This window comes from Capronia epimyces (assembly GCF_000585565.1).
Source record: "Capronia epimyces CBS 606.96 chromosome Unknown aczIQ-supercont1.1, whole genome shotgun sequence".
Lineage (NCBI taxonomy): Eukaryota > Fungi > Ascomycota > Eurotiomycetes > Chaetothyriales > Herpotrichiellaceae > Capronia > Capronia epimyces.
The window spans coordinates 3710763-3727910 of record NW_006912904.1 but is presented as its reverse complement, the minus strand read 5'-3'; the positions used below and the strand labels follow the sequence as shown (position 1 = coordinate 3727910).

The 17148-nt window shown below is 53.7% G+C and overlaps 6 protein-coding genes across 6 annotated transcripts; 2 read left to right on the top strand and 4 right to left on the bottom strand.

Moving 5' to 3' along the window:
- Positions 1–77: 77 nt before the first annotated feature.
- On the top strand, positions 78–1616 carry A1O3_01341 (uncharacterized protein; the record flags this gene model as incomplete). Its single annotated transcript, XM_007731489.1, has 1 exon — positions 78–1616. The coding sequence occupies one exon, from the start codon at positions 78–80 to the stop codon at positions 1614–1616; it is 1539 nt and encodes a 512-aa protein (XP_007729679.1).
- Positions 1617–2345: 729 nt separating this feature from the next.
- A1O3_01340 (uncharacterized protein) lies at positions 2346–4128 on the bottom strand (the record flags this gene model as incomplete). The annotated part of the gene is made up of 5 exons (XM_007731488.1): positions 2346–2448; positions 2584–3020; positions 3278–3327; positions 3537–3644; positions 3777–4128. The coding sequence occupies 5 exons, from the start codon at positions 4126–4128 to the stop codon at positions 2346–2348; spliced, it is 1050 nt and encodes a 349-aa protein (XP_007729678.1).
- Positions 4129–5049: 921 nt separating this feature from the next.
- Positions 5050–7038, top strand: A1O3_01339 (uncharacterized protein; the record flags this gene model as incomplete). Its single annotated transcript, XM_007731487.1, has 3 exons — positions 5050–5268; positions 5473–5585; positions 5814–7038. 3 exons carry the CDS (start codon positions 5050–5052, stop codon positions 7036–7038), a joined length of 1557 nt encoding a protein of 518 aa, XP_007729677.1.
- Positions 7039–8433: 1395 nt separating this feature from the next.
- Positions 8434–9249, bottom strand: A1O3_01338 (uncharacterized protein; the record flags this gene model as incomplete). The annotated part of the gene is made up of 2 exons (XM_007731486.1): positions 8434–8635; positions 8708–9249. The coding sequence occupies 2 exons, from the start codon at positions 9247–9249 to the stop codon at positions 8434–8436; spliced, it is 744 nt and encodes a 247-aa protein (XP_007729676.1).
- A 1899-nt stretch (positions 9250–11148) lies between these two features.
- A1O3_01337 (uncharacterized protein) lies at positions 11149–15025 on the bottom strand (the record flags this gene model as incomplete). Its single annotated transcript, XM_007731485.1, has 4 exons — positions 11149–13989; positions 14112–14254; positions 14338–14599; positions 14723–15025. The coding sequence occupies 4 exons, from the start codon at positions 15023–15025 to the stop codon at positions 11149–11151; spliced, it is 3549 nt and encodes a 1182-aa protein (XP_007729675.1).
- Positions 15026–15793: 768 nt separating this feature from the next.
- On the bottom strand, positions 15794–16735 carry A1O3_01336 (uncharacterized protein; the record flags this gene model as incomplete). The annotated part of the gene is made up of 1 exon (XM_007731484.1): positions 15794–16735. One exon carries the CDS (start codon positions 16733–16735, stop codon positions 15794–15796), a length of 942 nt encoding a protein of 313 aa, XP_007729674.1.
- Positions 16736–17148: the final 413 nt, after the last annotated feature.

Genomic DNA, 17148 nt, shown 5'->3' with positions numbered 1-17148 from the left:
CGAGCCAAAACACCACCCCCCGGGGCTCCGTCGTCTCCCCGTACCACAAGAGCGGACGATCGGCGAGCCAACCTACCATGGCAACAACCGACTGGGCACAGCTACAGCCACAGCCACAGCCAGAATCACAGCCAGAACCAGAGCCTGTTCCTGCGCCTGCGGCAGCATACTCTCATTCGTCCAAGTCAAGTGGAGGAGGCACAGGTGTCGGTGCTGGTGTCGGTACCGGTGTCGCCATCGACATGGCTGGGGTGCAGCGCGAGTCCGACTTCGTCCCACTTCCCCGACATTACCTGGCCGCGCTCTGCCAAGACTACGTCGACATCGTGTTCCCCATGTACCCGATCATGTCGCCGTCGGATGTCGAGGTCTCGATTGGCGCGGTCGACACGGATGCGGACCACCGGTCGTTCGTGTACGCGCTGGCGGCGGCGACCATGAGCATCACCAGCGCGCAGTCACGCCACGAGGCAACCGACGTGGTGCAGCGGATCATATCGCTCTGCCGCGAGTCGCTCACGGTGCGGCGGCCGCTGCTGTCGCGAGACACGGTGTCGGTGCGGCTTATCATGACGTCGGTCTTCATCCAGATCAGCCTCGCCGAGATCCAGGACGTGGCGACAGCGTGGTTCCATCTGCGCGAGGCCACGACCATGACCCAGATCCTGCGCGTCGACCACGTCGACGAGCTGGCCCAGCTGGATCTCCCGGCCCGCGCGCGCCTGCAAAGGCTGTACTGGATGCTATTCATCCATGAACGGTTTCTGGCCCTCTGGGACTACCGTCCCGTCTCGTTGGCCCCGCTCGCGACCCTGCCCGAGCGTGACTCGGCCGTGCCACATGCCATTCAGACCGGCTTCGACCGCATCATCAAACTCTTCCGACTGGTCGACTCGACCTTTCTCGACGCCCGATCGAATTCGACCTCGCCCTTGACCTCCAATCCGAAACCGAACCCCGTCCCGTCCCTGACCTATGACTGGGTCCGGCAGAAACAAGCGGCACTGGGACAAGACGATGATGCAGCCGATGTCTACGACTCCCACGATGCCCCCGGATCAAAATCCCTGTCCGAGATGCAGCACATCGACCTGATCATCACGCGTACCTGGCTACGGATCTTGCTGTGGCAGACGGCCATGGGGGCGGGACTATTAAGCAGGCTGTCATTGGATGCAGATGGCACCCCCGACCCCCATCCAGGGAATGCGTCCATGTCCCCGTTCTTCCCCGTCCGACTGGCTCCTGTACTACGATCGTCGCTGACCAACACGTCTCTGGCGGCACTCGAAAGCCACGGCTGTTGTCTGCTGCAGAAGCTGTTTGAGATTGTCAACACCATCGCCGACGTCCTGGTGCACGTGTCGGTGCCGGCGCCGGCATCTGTGACCGCTGCTCCGACTTCCCCCTCCAACCTGGCAGAAGGCGCCGAACACATGAGTCATCTTCTGTTTCTGGTTCGCTTCCTCCTGAATCTGTGCTGGAAGAGCCCTGTACGCAGTCAGATTCTCAATAGACGAATAGAGGGCCTGTGTCTCAAGTTTCTCGATCTGCAGAGAGTGATTACGGAGAATTCACCATTGCCATCATCCCTTGTAGTGACAGCTGCAAGTTGAAACAAAAACAAAAAATCCCAAAATTAAAGCCAAAACTCCAAGGAAAAAAAAGAAAAAAAAACCAACATCGGTTCGAACCTCCCAAGCTTTGGAGATGATCAGGAGCGGAGCAGGAGCGGGCTTACCTACTTCTACTCCCACACCATGGTGATGTATAGTTGTTTATGTATCTAGACATCAACAAGCCGGGAGAAGCAGTGTGAAGTGTGCAGAAGAAGAGGAAGAAGAGGAAGAAGAGGAATGAACTTGATGATTGATGATTAATGCTTGATGCTTGTAGGTTGGCAGTTATGTATGGCACTATCAGACGACATAAGGACTACACGATTTACAATATATATACTTCTCTGTCAAACTTAGGCACATTCCCAGCCTTGTTCTTTAACCAGAAGGCTGGTTTAGGCATACTATACACTATATAGCCTGGGCACCTAAGGCTCCTAAGGCTCCCCCCATACCCCTTTGATAGGGAACATGGAACATTTAAACCTTTGACATTCTCATCCCCCCACAACGTATATATAGACACCAACACTAAGTAACTGAATATCTAATTATTTCGCCATGGCTTCCACAACTTGTACTTGTAAGTACAGCCTGTTTTTATCTTGTCACGACTTGTCCTTGACTTGTATGCACAGCGACTTTTCTAACCCTAACCCTGCTACGGTCGGTTAGTGTCGCACCATCACCCTGCTATGATCGGTTCGGTCGGTCATTGACGCATGGTCATGCATGAGCGTTCTTCAAAGCCGCACAAGTGTCGTCGACATATAATTTCGTCTTGGCCAGTTCCGCCATGTGCTGGAAAATATGCGGAACTCCAGTATATCTTGAAGGGAGAGGGAGCGTAAGTGATGATTCGATTTTTATTTTCATTTCCATTTCAATTTCTACTCCAAGAAGGAAAGGAGGAGAGGAGGTGACATGAGTTTTGTATAAGGTAACATTAGGGATTCGTACTCACCGTCTAAACGTCACCTTACACCCCCCACCGACCAGTCTCATCCCATAGGCCTCCCCCTCGTCTCTCACGGGATCGGCGCCCGCAGTGGCGATGAAGCTGTCACAAATGCCGGTGAAGTCGGGGGCGTGCAAAGGCTCGTTCCAGAGGCTAGGCACGCGGGAGCGGTCGCCCACCACGTCTTTCAGAAAGGTGAGGCGCGTCCAGTTCAGGCATGGCGCCAGGGCGTTCTCGACGTACGAGGGGAAACCGGCGTCTTCGGGCCGTCGGAACGGCGTCCGGTCCTGCACCGTGGGTACGCAGAGCACGGCCAGTCGTAAGTCCAGGCCGGCGTCTCGCGCCATGTGTTGGTAGATGCAGGCCATGAAGCCGCCCGCCGATACGCCGCCGATGGAGATGGAGTCGGATCGAGTGTTGATTTGGGTGGAGTGGGTGTGGACCTACAGTACAAAGCACTTGATTAGTGGAGATGAGGGTAGAATAGGGCAGAGCAGAGCAGAATATAGCAGGGTAAAGCAGAGGAGGGTAGAGGAGGGTAGGGTAGAGTAGAGTAGGGCAGAGTAGAGCAGGGTACAGTAGAGCAGGGTACAGTACATCAGACGGAAAAGGAAGGCTGGGAATCAAGATAAAAGGCAGGATATCAAGATATCTAGCAAGTATGTAACTAGACGTAGGACTGGCTGGCTTCCTTTCTTACCCAGTTCAGTGCGGCCCAGCCGTCTTCGGTTCCTTTGCCGAATTTATGCTCTGGAGGGAGAGGTGGTTCAGTTCAATGGAATATAGTACAGGTCGGTTCAGTCCAGTGCAGTCCGTTCAGTCTAGCTCAGTGCAATGCAGTCCGTTCAGATTTGAATGAAGGAGAGGAGGAGGAGGAGAGGAGGAGGAGGAGAGGAGGAGGAAGCATCCAGTATGAATGGATGGAAGACCATAAATGTCTTTCTTTCTTCCTTTCGTACCTGGACAAAGTCGGTAATCAACATCCACGACTACGATTCCCACTCGCTCACAGACAGTCATGCAATATTCGGCGTCTTCGGTAAGGTCGCCGAAGCAGAAGCCGCCGCCTAGGAGATGGAATGGGGTCAATAGAGTACCAGTCGAGTAGAGTAGAGTACCAGCAGAATACTAGTAGAATACCAAAGAGTACCAAAGAGTACCAGTACCACTACTGGCGTCACTAGTAGCAAACAACTTACCATGATAGTTGACATGGACAGCATACGGCCCTGGCCCAAACACTTCGGGATCCGGACTGTAGACTCTGAGCTGGAAGATGAAGCCATCTCCCGACGCAATCTCGACCGTCTTCACCCGCGGTCGGTCGCTGTAGTCTCTACACCAGTGCGGGCGGAATTCTTCTGGGTGGGCCCGAATGTGCGCAAAGTCCACTGGTGCTTGGTGCGTGGCCGGCCGCGTGGCGAGTCGAGTGTTGTAATACTCGATGAAGTCGGGGTCGAGGTAGCCGTGGAAGTCGGGGTGGATGGGGTTCACCAGCTGACTCTGAGCAGAACTGGAAGAAGCAGTGGCAGTGGCAGTGGTAGTGGCCATGGTTAGGGGTAATTGAGTGGTTGGTTGCAAAGCAGACTGACTGCTCAATTCTAGGACCTGAGGGCGAGGCGAGGGCGGTACTCGAGACACGACACACGACATACGCCGTTATCTTTACTGATACCTAATACCATCAGTACATAATAGAGAGGATATTACCATCCCCAGTAAATAGAATGGATGGATAGCTAGGCCGAGGTCTGGTTGTGGTCGTGGTCGTGGTCGTGGTCTCGATCGGCCGACGCATCTATCCTTACAGCTTGGGTTAGGACTAGGGAGAGTATTCACAGTACAGAGACTCTATCCTATAGACGGTATTATTAGGATCAGGGAGAGATAGGGACAGGATTCACACGGCTGTATAATCATCAGATCGCTACACATAATATATACACATACTATGTACCTATACTCTACGGTCTCCTCGTCCAGGCTGGTAGTCTAGTCTATGCATCTACTATGAATCTACCATCCGGTTGGTCATAGCGGTAGGCCAGCCATCATCTGATGATTATTAGTATTTACAGTAATAAAGAGCAATAATACAGAGTACAGTAATTAGTCCTCTGTCTCCTCTCGTCCTCGCCTGGTGGGTGGGGAAGCCTGTTGGAGACGGGGACGGAGATATGCTAGCCACTCTCCCATTTCGACGCAAAAGTGCGCCGTTCCTATCATGCCTCCGATCAGTATCAGTCAGTATCAGTAACAGTATCACTATCACTGTCACTATCAATACCACTATACTGCAGTCTCCGCCTGGGCAGGATACATCCAGTACACATAACCTCGGAATGGATGGGAACCTGACTTTTGACTTCTGACTTAAAGAACCGGATTCCTGGCCCGGATCTGGTCCTGGTCCCTGGTTTCTGACAGGATTTGTCTGTTGATCTACATGCAAACACTGTCTCTCGCTTCACCATGAACGACAACGACACCAAGCCTGCCGAGGTCGACGTCGTCGTCCAGCCTCGAGCCACAGCCCCAGCCTCCCAATTGGGGAGTATCGACGTGATCGAACCGCTCACCGACCATGCGGACGAGGCACTACGCTTCGTCGAGAAGCATGAAGGATTCAGCTATACGGTCGAAGAGGACAAGGCGGTGCTCAAGAAAATCGACCGTCATTTGATGCCATTGGTGAGTTACTACACCAGATACTATCAATATCTATCACCAGAATCTATGGTCTCTACGGTCTGCCGGCAAAGAGCAAAGAGCAAAGAGCAAAGAGCAAAGAGCAAAGAGCAAAGAGCAAAGAGCAAGAGCAAAAAAAAAACAGACAGACAGACAGACCCGGGTCCATCTTAATTCGATCCGATCTAACCTTTGTCATCTATCTAGTTGTTCGTGTCGTATCTGTTCCAATATATGGACAAGAGCATCATGGCCCAAAGTCTGGTGTACGGGCTTCGAGAGGACCTGGGGCTCAAGGGGCAGGAATATTCGTGGTGCGGGTAAGAGAAACGATTTATTTCATTCCAGTCCGGCCCATTCCATGCCTATACCATTTACTGTACACTAGTATAGCCTATACCCTCGCCACTACCACACTATCCTATACCCTCCTCTCCCTCTCCTCTCCCTCGTCCTCTCCTTCTCCCTCTCCCTCTCCCTCTCCTTTTTTTTCCTGCCAGAATTATTGTGTAGTAGATCATCAATCCCAATTACTGACTCGTCACCAGATCCATCTTCTTCTTCGGCTACTTGGCAGTCCAACCCTTCAGCGGGCTAGTGATGCACCGACTCCCGCTCGGGCGATTCGTGACGGTGATCTCGCTAGCATGGGCGGTGGTGGTATTCTGCACGGCCGGAGCCAGCAACTTCTCCGGGCTGATGGCGGCGCGGTTCTTCCTAGGCGTGGCCGAGGGCTGCATCTCGCCGGCGTACGTGCTGGTGACGGGGATGTGGTACAAGAAAGACGAGATCCCGCGGCGCACGACCATCTGGTTCGCGGCCAACGGGCTAGCCATCATCCTGCAGGCCGTCATCTCCTACGGCATCGGCCACATCCGCCACACGGGCGTGGCCACGTGGAAATGGTTCTTCATCATCTTCGGCCTGGCCGGCCTGGTGCTGTCGGTCTTCCTGTTCGTCTTCATGCCCGACAGCCCGCTGACCGCCAAGTTCCTCGACGACCACGAGAAGATGGTCGCCATCGAACGCCTGCGAGATAACCGTACCGGCGTCGCCAACCGCGAGTTCAAACGCTACCAGTTCGTCGAGGCTCTCAAGGACCCGTTGGCTTACTATAATTTCTTCCATGTGATTTTAGTCGCTGTTCCGAACAGTGGAGTGACTTTTTTCGGCACGCTCATCATCAAGAATTTCGGCTACGACTCGTTCATCAGCTCTCTCCTCATGATGCCCTACGGAGCAGTCATGCTGATCGTGCTCCCGGCCGCGGGCTACATCACATCGAAATACCCCAACACGCGATGCATCAACCAATTCTGCACCTCGTTCCCCGCCATCATCGGCGCCGCGCTCGTCTACTATCTCGCATCCGACAACCAGGCGGGCCGACTGGCCGGGTTCTACATGACGGCGGCGTCGAACGCCGCGCTGCCGCTGCAGTTGTCGTTGTTGAACTCCAACACGGCCGGCCACACCAAGCGGTCCATCACCAATGCGATCCTGTTCCTGGGCTACGCTGTCGGCTTCATCATCGGCCCGCAGTTCTTCCTGACGTCGCAGGCGCCGAAATACCCCATGGGCTTCGAGACCATGTTGATCACCTTCGCCCTGCTGACTGTCTTCCCGGTCGGCTTGTACCTCTACTTGACTTGGCTGAATCGGAAGAAGGACGCCGCGCTGATTCGGGCGGGGGGGGAGGTCGTCTATACTCACAACGAGGAGTTTTTGGATCTGACGGATAGGGAGCAGTTGCATTTCCGGTATTCAAAGTGATGGTGGAAATAGGGGCAGGTGCGTTTTCGCTATTCAAAGTGATGGTGGAAACAGGAGCGGCAAAAGTAGTGGTCTGTATTCGGCTCAGTAAAGGCTGTCAATAGGAGCGGCAAAAGTCCTGCTTGGTATTCGGCAGTCAGTAACGCTGTTAACAGGAGCAGTTCCATTCGCTATTCAAAGTAACGGTAGACTTAGGTACTGACTTAGGTATCTTAGCCTTGCCCTTGAACCGGAAGGATGGTATAGGCACGCCAATATAGTTTAGCTCTCCTATATACCTTTAATAGCATATAGAATATTCCTATCTCTAACACCGGTATAGTAATAGGAACAGTAAAAGTGAGTTAGTCTTCGGTAGTTAGTAGTTAGTAGTTAGGCGGACTTAGGTACTGACTTAGGTATTCTTTACCTTGCCCTTGAACCAGAAGGCTAGTATTGATAAGCCTATATAGTCTAGACTCTCCCCGTGCCCCTTTAATAGAGAATATAGAACGTTACCTTTAAAACAGGCATAGTAATAGGAGCAGTAAAAGTCCTAGTCGGTATTCAGCTGTCAGGAGCAGCAAAAGTCCTAGTCAGTCGATACAATAGTGAGACGGCCAACCTCCCACTAAGCTAGTAAGGATGGGCGTGGGGACGATGAGGAGGAGAGAGAGAGACATCAATGATGGCAAGGAGTACGACAACGACGCTGATGAGGTGGTCATGGTCAAGGCGGGACGGAGACGGAATTAGTCTGTAGTCTGTAGTCTGTCGGCTCATGTCTCATGTCTCGAGGTCTGGTTGTAAAAGAAGCATGTCCACCTATGTACATGCTGTAAGAGTACTGTAAGAGCCCGTAGTCTTGGCCTTAGCCTCAGCGCCACCATACGGAACGGGTATAAATATATTGACACGGCGTATCTGAGATATACGAGAATGAAGCGGAAAAAACAGGGGCTAAGGCTGCAATCGCGCAAAGGGGTGTCGAGTGTCGACCCTGCCACCCTATTCCTGTTCGTCTGCTCCAAGTCGTCTGTTCCAAGTCGTCTGCTCTAAGCTGTGGGAAGACAACTACGTACACCTAGAGTGGCTGGAGCACTGGCCTGGGTTAAGGACGACACTTGTAGTGATATATCATTGATATATTAACTAGGTATACATATGGATCATCCGGCTGCCATGATACTGGTGAGGTACGGACACTCTTCCCGTTAAGTTGTACTGTACTATACTGTATCTATCTTTTCCCGGCAGGCTGTACTGTACTGTACTTTACTATACTGTTTATAACCCTCCCTGGCAAGCTGTACTCCGTACAGTACTTTATTGTATGTGGAGGTACTCTTCCTGGCAAGCTGTACTATACTCTCCCGTATCTATCTACAATGCATTCCTCCTCTGTAGTGTATCTATCTACAACGCAATACTCCTCTGTAGCTTTAGCCTGTCGACAACACCCTCCAGCTTCAGATTTCGATCCTCCAGACCAGCCATTTCCTTATGCAAGGCCTCCTTCTCCGATCGCAATTGTTGGATTCGTGTAGCCATCTTCTCGCGATGTCGGAGACTGTCTTCAAACATGGCCTGTATCCTCATCAAGATACCGGCGTCAGTACTAGTACCAGTAGTAGCAGTACCAGTACTAGTAGTACCAGCACCAGTACCAGTACTAGTACCAGGACCTGACTCTCGTTTTGTATCTGTGTTTGTTGACTGTGTGGATATGTCCTTATCCGTATTTCTATCCCTGTCGGCTTCTGTTGCTGCTGTTTCTGTCTGCATCTTCACTCTCGCCCGCAGCTCGTGGTTCGCAGCTTCGAGCTCCAAGATGCGATGTTCCATGGCTGCAGCTTTGGCCTCGCGCCACAGATGGTCTCCTTCCGTACGGGACTGGGGGCGAGCAGGCACGGATGCCGGCGCCGGCGCCGATGGCGAACCCCAAGTCGGATATTGATTCTGAGCAGACCGTGACCGTGACCGTGATTGTGACCAGGTCGCCTGTGCCAACTTTTCTCGGAGCATGAGAACATTGGCAAGATCTTCGTCTCGCAGTTGGCGGATGGCCGTGTGCTCGCGCCGCTCCTGGGCCAACAACTCCCGCACCCGCAGCAGGTTGGTGAGATCCTGGTCACGAACGTCGAAGTAGGCCTGATATTTCTCCGCCCAGCTGTGTTTTTCCGCCTCCAGTTTCTGCACCTGGCGCTGGAGTCGGGCATAGTCTTCGGCCATGATGGTGGGTCGGTTGCGTTCGATGTCGGCCACTTTCCGAAGAAGGGTTTGGACGAGATGTTCCATTGGTCCAGGGATAGTTGGGTCTGGGTCTGGCTTTGATATTAATCCTGGGTCTGATGATTCTGGGTCTGTCTCCGTCTCTGGGTTTGGGTCCAGGTCTGAAAGTGGCGGTGTCAATAACAATGGCAATGACGTCGTTGTCATGTCAAGCCCAGACCTTGCTTTTGCGCCGGCAGTGGCGGTGGCAGTGGCAGTGGTAGCTGGAGTGGCAATGGTACCGGCAGCTGCAGTGGTAGCTGCAATGGTAGTGGCAGTGGCAATGACAGTAGGTGTCTTCAAGTCCAACTCGTTCTCTAAAGCTAGACCATCGTTCCCGAGAGAAAGGATAGACACGACGGGTTCTGGTTCGTGTTCTGGATCCGCTTCTGGTTTTTTAGGTCGCCACAGGTCGTCGACGGCGAAGTGGTGATGGTGAAGAGGGTCTTGATCTTGGTCTCCGACGGCGAAGTGGTGATGGTTATGAGGGTCTTGATCTCGGTCTCCGACACTCTCGGCATAAGTCAAAGTCGACATGGACCCGTGGCTCTGGGTCGACGTGACTGACATGGCGAGGGATTGAGAAGATAATGAGCGACTGAGATGTTTGGGAGTCCACATTACTGTGGTGAGTAGGTAGGATGGGTAGGAGGAGGAGTACTGTATATGAGTGGTAGCAGCAGTGGTAGTAGTAGTCGGAGTAGGAGTGGCAGTAGCAGCAGTAATAGTAGTGGTAGTAGTAGTGGTGGTGGTGGTGCTGTTGGTAGTAGTGGTAGTAGTAGCAGCAGTGGTAGTAGTAGCAGCAGAGCAGGGTAGTAGTGGTAGTAGTGGTAGCAGTAGTAGTAGTAGCAAAGGCAAAAACAACGAAAAGATGAGACAGTGTCTTTCCAAAGGTAAAGCAACGTGGAATGAATCAGTCGAGACTGGCCGGGCAACAACAATAAATGAAGTGAGGGAGGTGTCGTGTCGTGTGGTCTAATATCTCCCTATCTACCTACCTACCTACCTATCTATCTATGCTGTACCACCTAAATAGGAGTGTTGGATGTGATGCAATGTGATGTGATGTGACACAAATGAAACGAAACATTCACGGCGCCAGTATCCGTACTAGTTCCCCCCTCCCCCTCCTCCCCCTGTCACAGAGCCTTGCCGCCGTGGCGGTGATCGAGACCGAGGTGAGACCACTAAGGTATCTAGTACGTTAGCCTTAGGCCTGTTAGATACTGTACTAGACTATATGCAGTACTGTACTTTCTTATCTCTAACCCCTACACGGAATCCCCTTCCTAGTAGGGTCTCACGAACCTCCCTCAATCTGACCTAACACAGTACGGAGTACAGAGTACTGCAGTGTACAGGCACAGTAGTAAGCAGCCTTAGCCCCTTACAATACCTTGGCCCCTGAGCCTCTCAGCCCCTTATTGCACATCCAGTATCACTCCCTACCTTGTAGTACCCGATCACTTCTGTAAGCTGTCACGGATCGAGAACCATCTAGGGTCTAAGGACAGGGTCCTCTCGCTACTCCGTACAGTATTATTCCACTAACTAATTCTGATTACTTTACTACACGAATCACCATCACCATCACGCTTCGATGTAATCACAGTATCCGTACTGTGACCACATGTATTCCGCATCCTATATCCTATCTCCTATATCACATATCTAATTCATGTCTTTGGGGATGGATGGGTTTCTCAATCTCAACCTCGATCTGACCTCAACCAGACTTAATTTCTACCTTGACCAACCTCAACCCACCTCAACCAGATATCTAATTCTCGATCGACCCAACCTCAGCTAAATATCCAATTCTCAACCCACCTCAACCTGATATCCAATTCTTTACCCACCTCACCCAGATATCCAATTCTCAATCCATCCCGCCACCCACTCCGGCCGGATCGGCTGCAACTCGACCAACCACTCGCTTTGTTGCAGGGTATAAGTCAGATCCAACTTGACCATGGGTTCAGACCTTAACAGACTCGTGTAAAAGTCAAGGAGCTTGACGGCCGGGTTCTTCGCCACCAGTTCCTCCTCGGTCGTGATCGCCGTCGACTGAAGACGATCAAGCCATTCCGGAAATGGGACAGTTTTGAAGGACTCGGCAGCCTGAGGATGAGGATGAGGATGAGGATCACTGTTAGGTCCATTTTCACTCCCACTCCCACTCCCACTCCCACTCCCACTCCCACTCCCACTCCCACTCCCACTCCCACTCCCACTCCCACTCCCCAGGCTCCGGCTCAGACTGGCTCGCACCGTCGGAAGAAGTTCGCGCCATGACACAACGTGTGGGTTGACGGCGTGAAATACACGCAAGGCCCAAGGACTGCTGCTGTTATCGTTGTCGTTGTCCAACTCTACCGCTGTGGCCGTCGCCTTCGCCGTCGCCGTCGCGCTACCAAGCTGGACAATGACTCGAGCCAACTCATCGATGGGAATCCAATCGATTTCATCCATGACACCACCTCCACCACCTTCATTCTTGATGTCGAGATCATTTGTACTTCCACTTGTACCCGAAATCCCACTTACACCTTCACTTACCTTGGAATCGATTCTCAACCCAAGCGATTCAGGCACCACACCCAGATAGCGTGAACTCAGAACCAGACTGGGAAACCACTGGTTCCGGTTCCAACCTCGAGGATTTCCGTTTTCACTTTTACTGGTGCCGGCGATCTGGCCCACCCGGACCGCACCGGCAGCGAGGTGAAGCCGGCGTGCCGCATGGTCGAGCATTCGTTCGGCAATGTACTTGCTTTCACCGTAGCCCATGGTGGAGGGGGCGGAGGGATCCCAAATGACCGTCTCGGGCACCGTCTCAGCCGCTCCAACTCGCCCGTGAGGGCTAGGCCTTTGGTAGTTGCCGACAGCGCTGATGGACGAAACGAACAAAAGAGCAGGTGCCCTGGTGGAGCGGGCGGCCAACGAGATCAAATTGAGCACGCCGTCCAGGCTGGGTCGGAACGAGGCCAGGCTTTTGTTGAAATCCACCGGCCAGGCATTGTGGATGATGGTCGTCACCGTCGTCCGCACCGAGTCCAGCATGGCCAGGTCGAGGCCCAAGTCCGGTGCCGACAGGTCGACCGTCACAAAGGTGACGCGGGATGGCGGGAATTGGACCGGAAGGCCCTCTTGCTCATGTCGGGTTTTCTGCCGGGACTGCGAGTCGACCGCTCGGTTGAAACAATATATGTGCGTCACGCTGTCGTCCTGGAGCAGCTCGTGAAGGATCCACGACCCCAACGAGCCGGTGGAGCCGGTGAGAACAATGACCTGTGGCTGTGGTTCCAACTGCGATGTTGATGTTGGCTGCTTTGAGACCCCGGCATCAATATCCATCTCGATTTGGTCGATTTTCCCCTGGTACACCTGTAGTAATTGGGATGTTTGATCGGCGTGAGATTGAGATTCCGATGCGGGCGGGCCATTGTCGTCAGGCGCCGCGGGTCCCTGTCCATGTCGACTCTGGGCGATTTTGATGATTTCCTGGCTGAGAAGATGCACGGAAGGGTGTGCATAGATGTCCCTCGTCGCAATGGACGACAGCCCGAGTTTGGCCTTGAGCTCTCTGCCCAACCGCAACACTTGCAACGAATCCATGCCCAAGGAAAAAAACTCATGGTCGGGCTCGAGTCGACTCCAGTTGGTGACCTTTTCTACCGTCTCGTGTACGGCGGTGGTGATGGCTTCGGGATCAGACCAGTCATAACGATGGCCCTGAGAGAAAGAATCAGACTCGGTCGGCTCGGCCTCGGCATAGAGCTGGTCCAGTTGATCCGCGTACAGAGCCATGGCCGCCTGCCGTTGAACCGTCCCCTTGCCGGCGCGTGGCAGGGGCTTCTGGGGGTCGACCAGTAGGATCTTGGATTTGTCGATGCGGGCATGAGCAGGACATTGAGCGTTGGCCCGTTCGACCGTGGGCCAAATGCTCTCAATCAAGTGCGCCTTCTCCGCGGCCGAGAGCGGCTGGTTGCTGACGGGTTCGACCAGCAGACAGGCTTCAAACCGTTGCTGTCCTCCGACCAGGGCGGCGCGGACGTGTGGGTGCGAGACGACCTCGTGTTCGAATGAGACCGGATTTGTCTTTTCTCCATTGAGGAAGACAATCACATCATCGATGCGACTTTTGTGTGTCCATAGCCCGGGTTTCGTCGGATGAGGAGCGAAGAGGTCTCTCGTCTCGTACTCGGCCAGATGGGGGAAATGCTGAAAGACGGGCGGGGGCTGTCTACCTGGAGCATTGGATGCATTGACCAGAACGAGTTCATGAAGATCATCGAACCGATGCCGAAACTCCGCCTGAGCCGCCGGATGGATTTGAACATAGTTCCAATCCGCGCACGTCGGGTCCTGGTCTGATCTGAGAAGAGGGAATGTCGCATTTTCACTCGACCCGAGCACCTGGTACACGCCCATTTTGGCAGTGACGGCATCTCCAGACGCTTGGGGGACACTGCCGCCGGTGTAGAAGACGTATTTGAGACGGGACGACACCGCGTCTAACAAAGCTGGGGTTTTGCCTAATTCGTCCACCATGACGGGGGGGAGAAAAGCCCAGTCGACATGGACGTTTTGCACCGCGTCCAGCAATGCGTCTGTGGTAGGAGGTGCAGTTGGTAGCGGATAGATGGGAATGCTACCGTGGAATGCGGGAACAATGAGGGAGAATCCGATGCCGGCGATCTGAAGAGAAGGAATCAGTGATTGTGTCATGGCAAAACCAAACGAACGTGACTTGATAGTGAGATTCCATGAAGGAAGAGCTTGTGTGCTGGTTGCTCTGCGTCACCGTCACTCTCACTCACATGGAACGACGGGAGGGTCATGAAGAAACTGCCCGTCCGAAAGAATTGATCGAGACTACGAAAGCCGGGAGGGGGTGGAAGTGCGGTGTTGGTGGCAATGGCGGTGACAAAACGATGGGTGTAGAACAAAGGCTTGGGAATACCTACACCTAGTCAGCATCCATCACGAATACGGCCGGCAATGCGGTCGTGTGCTGTAGGGTTTTGGTTAGGGTTATGATGTTACCCGTGGAGCCTGAAGTGTGCAAGATGAAGATGGGATCATCCGTTGCATCCGGGAACGTCTTGACGTAGGGGTAATGCGGCACATTCTCCGCGTCCAGGAGTTCCTGAAGTGAAGGGATATGGAGAATATCCAGAGGGATGTCTTCCACCAGCGTCGGGACCACCGGTGCCTCCGGGGTCGTAGCGACCAACCGGCGGCATTGCAGACGTGAAAGGAGAGAGATGAGGGCGGGTTTGCTGTTTCTGGGGGACGGCAAAAACGTCTAACAAACAGAATCGAGGTGAGCGATGATCCATGTTTCATGTTCTGTGTTCCATATTCCATGTTTCATATTCCATCTTCCATAACGCGGTGCTGGTGACTGGGGACGGGTGACTGGTCTGACCTGGTAGCCTGCTTTGATGGCTGCCACCACCACAATCGAGTAGCGGAGATCCGAAGGTCCCAAGTAGGTGATACAGGGGAAATCCTTGCCCGGCCCGAAGTGGGATTGTAGCTGCCATGCCACGAAGTTGATGGCATTCACCAGTTCGACGTTGGTGACGGAGCGAAATCCCGCCGCATAGGAGGTGGAAGTCGGCGACCAGGGCACTTTGGCGAAGATTCCGCCTGGATCTTCCGCCGCACGCCGGTCAAGAAGGGTCGGGAGGAGCTGTTCTGCACCGGTGGCAGGGGTGGGGGGTGTCATGGTGTGTTATTGTTGCTGTGCTACTGTACCAGGGTATCAGTTCAACTGGCACAATCTCAACCTCAACAACAATCACAGTCACAATCCCAATCACGTGCAAGACGAAGAAATGGAGGGGTTGACCAGCGCGAGACTTGGGCGAGGGAAGTATTCATTCAAGGAGGAGGAGGAGGAACAGAAGTGCCCGGGACAGCACCCGCCCATTAGCATTGGCAATTCCTGTCCTGTCGGGCACTCCGTCCCACCAGTCTGGGCCATCTCTCCGTCTGTGTACGTACTGCGTCGCAATTCGTAGTACGAGGAGATGAGGACGAGCGGATGAGAGGACGAGAGGATGAGACTTGAGGATTAATGCTCATACTCATGCTCAGCCCCAGCCCCAGCCCAAGCAGGAGCTCCACCGAGGGGCAAGCCATGTCGATCCTGATGCGAGATACGAGAAGCATCTGATCTGGTTAGGCTGGCCCAAAGACAAGACCCATATCACGTACAACAGATGGAGTACGCTATCAAACGTTGAGACACTCGTGTGAAAGGTGAAACGACTGCCCACATAGCTGCCGTATGTACTCCGTAAAGGGACGGCTGAGGCTGATCTCAACGCCACCACACCCGCTACCGGCCCATCCTTTGACAAGCTATGTATGTCAAATGAGCGCTTCCAGAATAGCGCCTTGTTAGCCAATTACCAAATCCGGCCTCGTCCTCGTCTTCCTTCTCGCTCGCTTCTCCTCGTGCTTCGGTCTAGTGTCGGCCATCCCAATCCCATCAAGCCAAGGAAGCCATCAACGTCAGCACTTCCAAGAGCTTAGCACACGTTTCCAATTCCCCATCGGTACGCGGCGGTTCGTGCCCCCCCTGGGAAATCACCACTTCTGCCTTTTCAGCACAACACAGCTCCACCAGGCCATGTGAATGCTCTGCAAATTGGTCGTGCTTGCCGATGACATGCAACGTCGGGATCGAGATGCGATGCGGGAAACTTGACGGACGAAAACCAAAGATGGTCGAGGTGGAGGTGGTGATCTGATCCGGTGTGGCACCTACACGTAGATGACCATGCGTGCCGGTCGCGGTCATTGATGAGATGGACACCGATGATGACGACGATGAGGTGGTGGTAGTGGGAGTCGACACCATGGACGAAGTGGTGGTAGCCGATCCCGACGAAGGAGGAAGTGAAGAACCCGATCCTGACAAACGAGGAAGTGAAGTAGGATCTGAATCTCCCTGCAAAAACCCCAAGTGTTTCCGCTCTTGCTGCCTAATCTCTTCACTGATGTCGTCGCCGATGTCGACGGACGGGGAAAACAGCATGACACTGTTAAGGAAGACGGCGACCTTGAATGGGGGGTTGGGCGCAGAACCGTGGCTTCTCGCATGCTTGGGATCAGAAGTAGAATCTTGGAGATGGAGCGATGGTTGGTTTCTGGCTCTCGCATGCTCGTGGCAAAGCAAGAAACTCGCCGCCAACGCCGCCCCCTGCGAAAAGCCAATCACCCCATCATACGGCCCATCCTCGTCGATGATGGTCTGCAGAAAGTGATGCGACTCTTGGATCGCGGCGGGGTCGTATGCCTTGTGCCAGGCCAGGTAGGGAGCGGGATAGAGAGCGGCAATGCCAGGAGCGGGCGGGGATTCGAACGGGGCATCGACAAAGTCGAAGGTGTAGTGTGGTGAGATGCGGGAGAAGAGAGCAGCTGGAGACATTAGCGGTGGGGGGAGCGAGCGGGCGAGCGAGCGAGTGAGTGAGTGAGTGAGTGAGAGTGAGAGGGTGAGTGAGTGAGTGAGTGAATGAGTGAGTGAGTGTGTGTATGTGTGTGTGTGTGTGTGAGAGAGAGAGAGAGAGAGAGAGAGAGAGAGAGAGAGAGTGAGAGAGAGCAGAGGGACACCGAACCCGACGCAAGTAGACGCCATCACGGTTGTTATTCTTACCCAGTTGACTCTCGAATATGTCCGAGTTCGTTCCTTTGCCATGAAGACAGAGAAACCGCATCGTGAAGCTGAGGCTGACGCTGACACTGACGCTGACGCTGACGCTGAAGGTGAAGGTGCAGGAAAGCGAAGCTTGTCACCAGATGGTTCGGGGACACCACAACCACAACCACAACCACAACCACGCG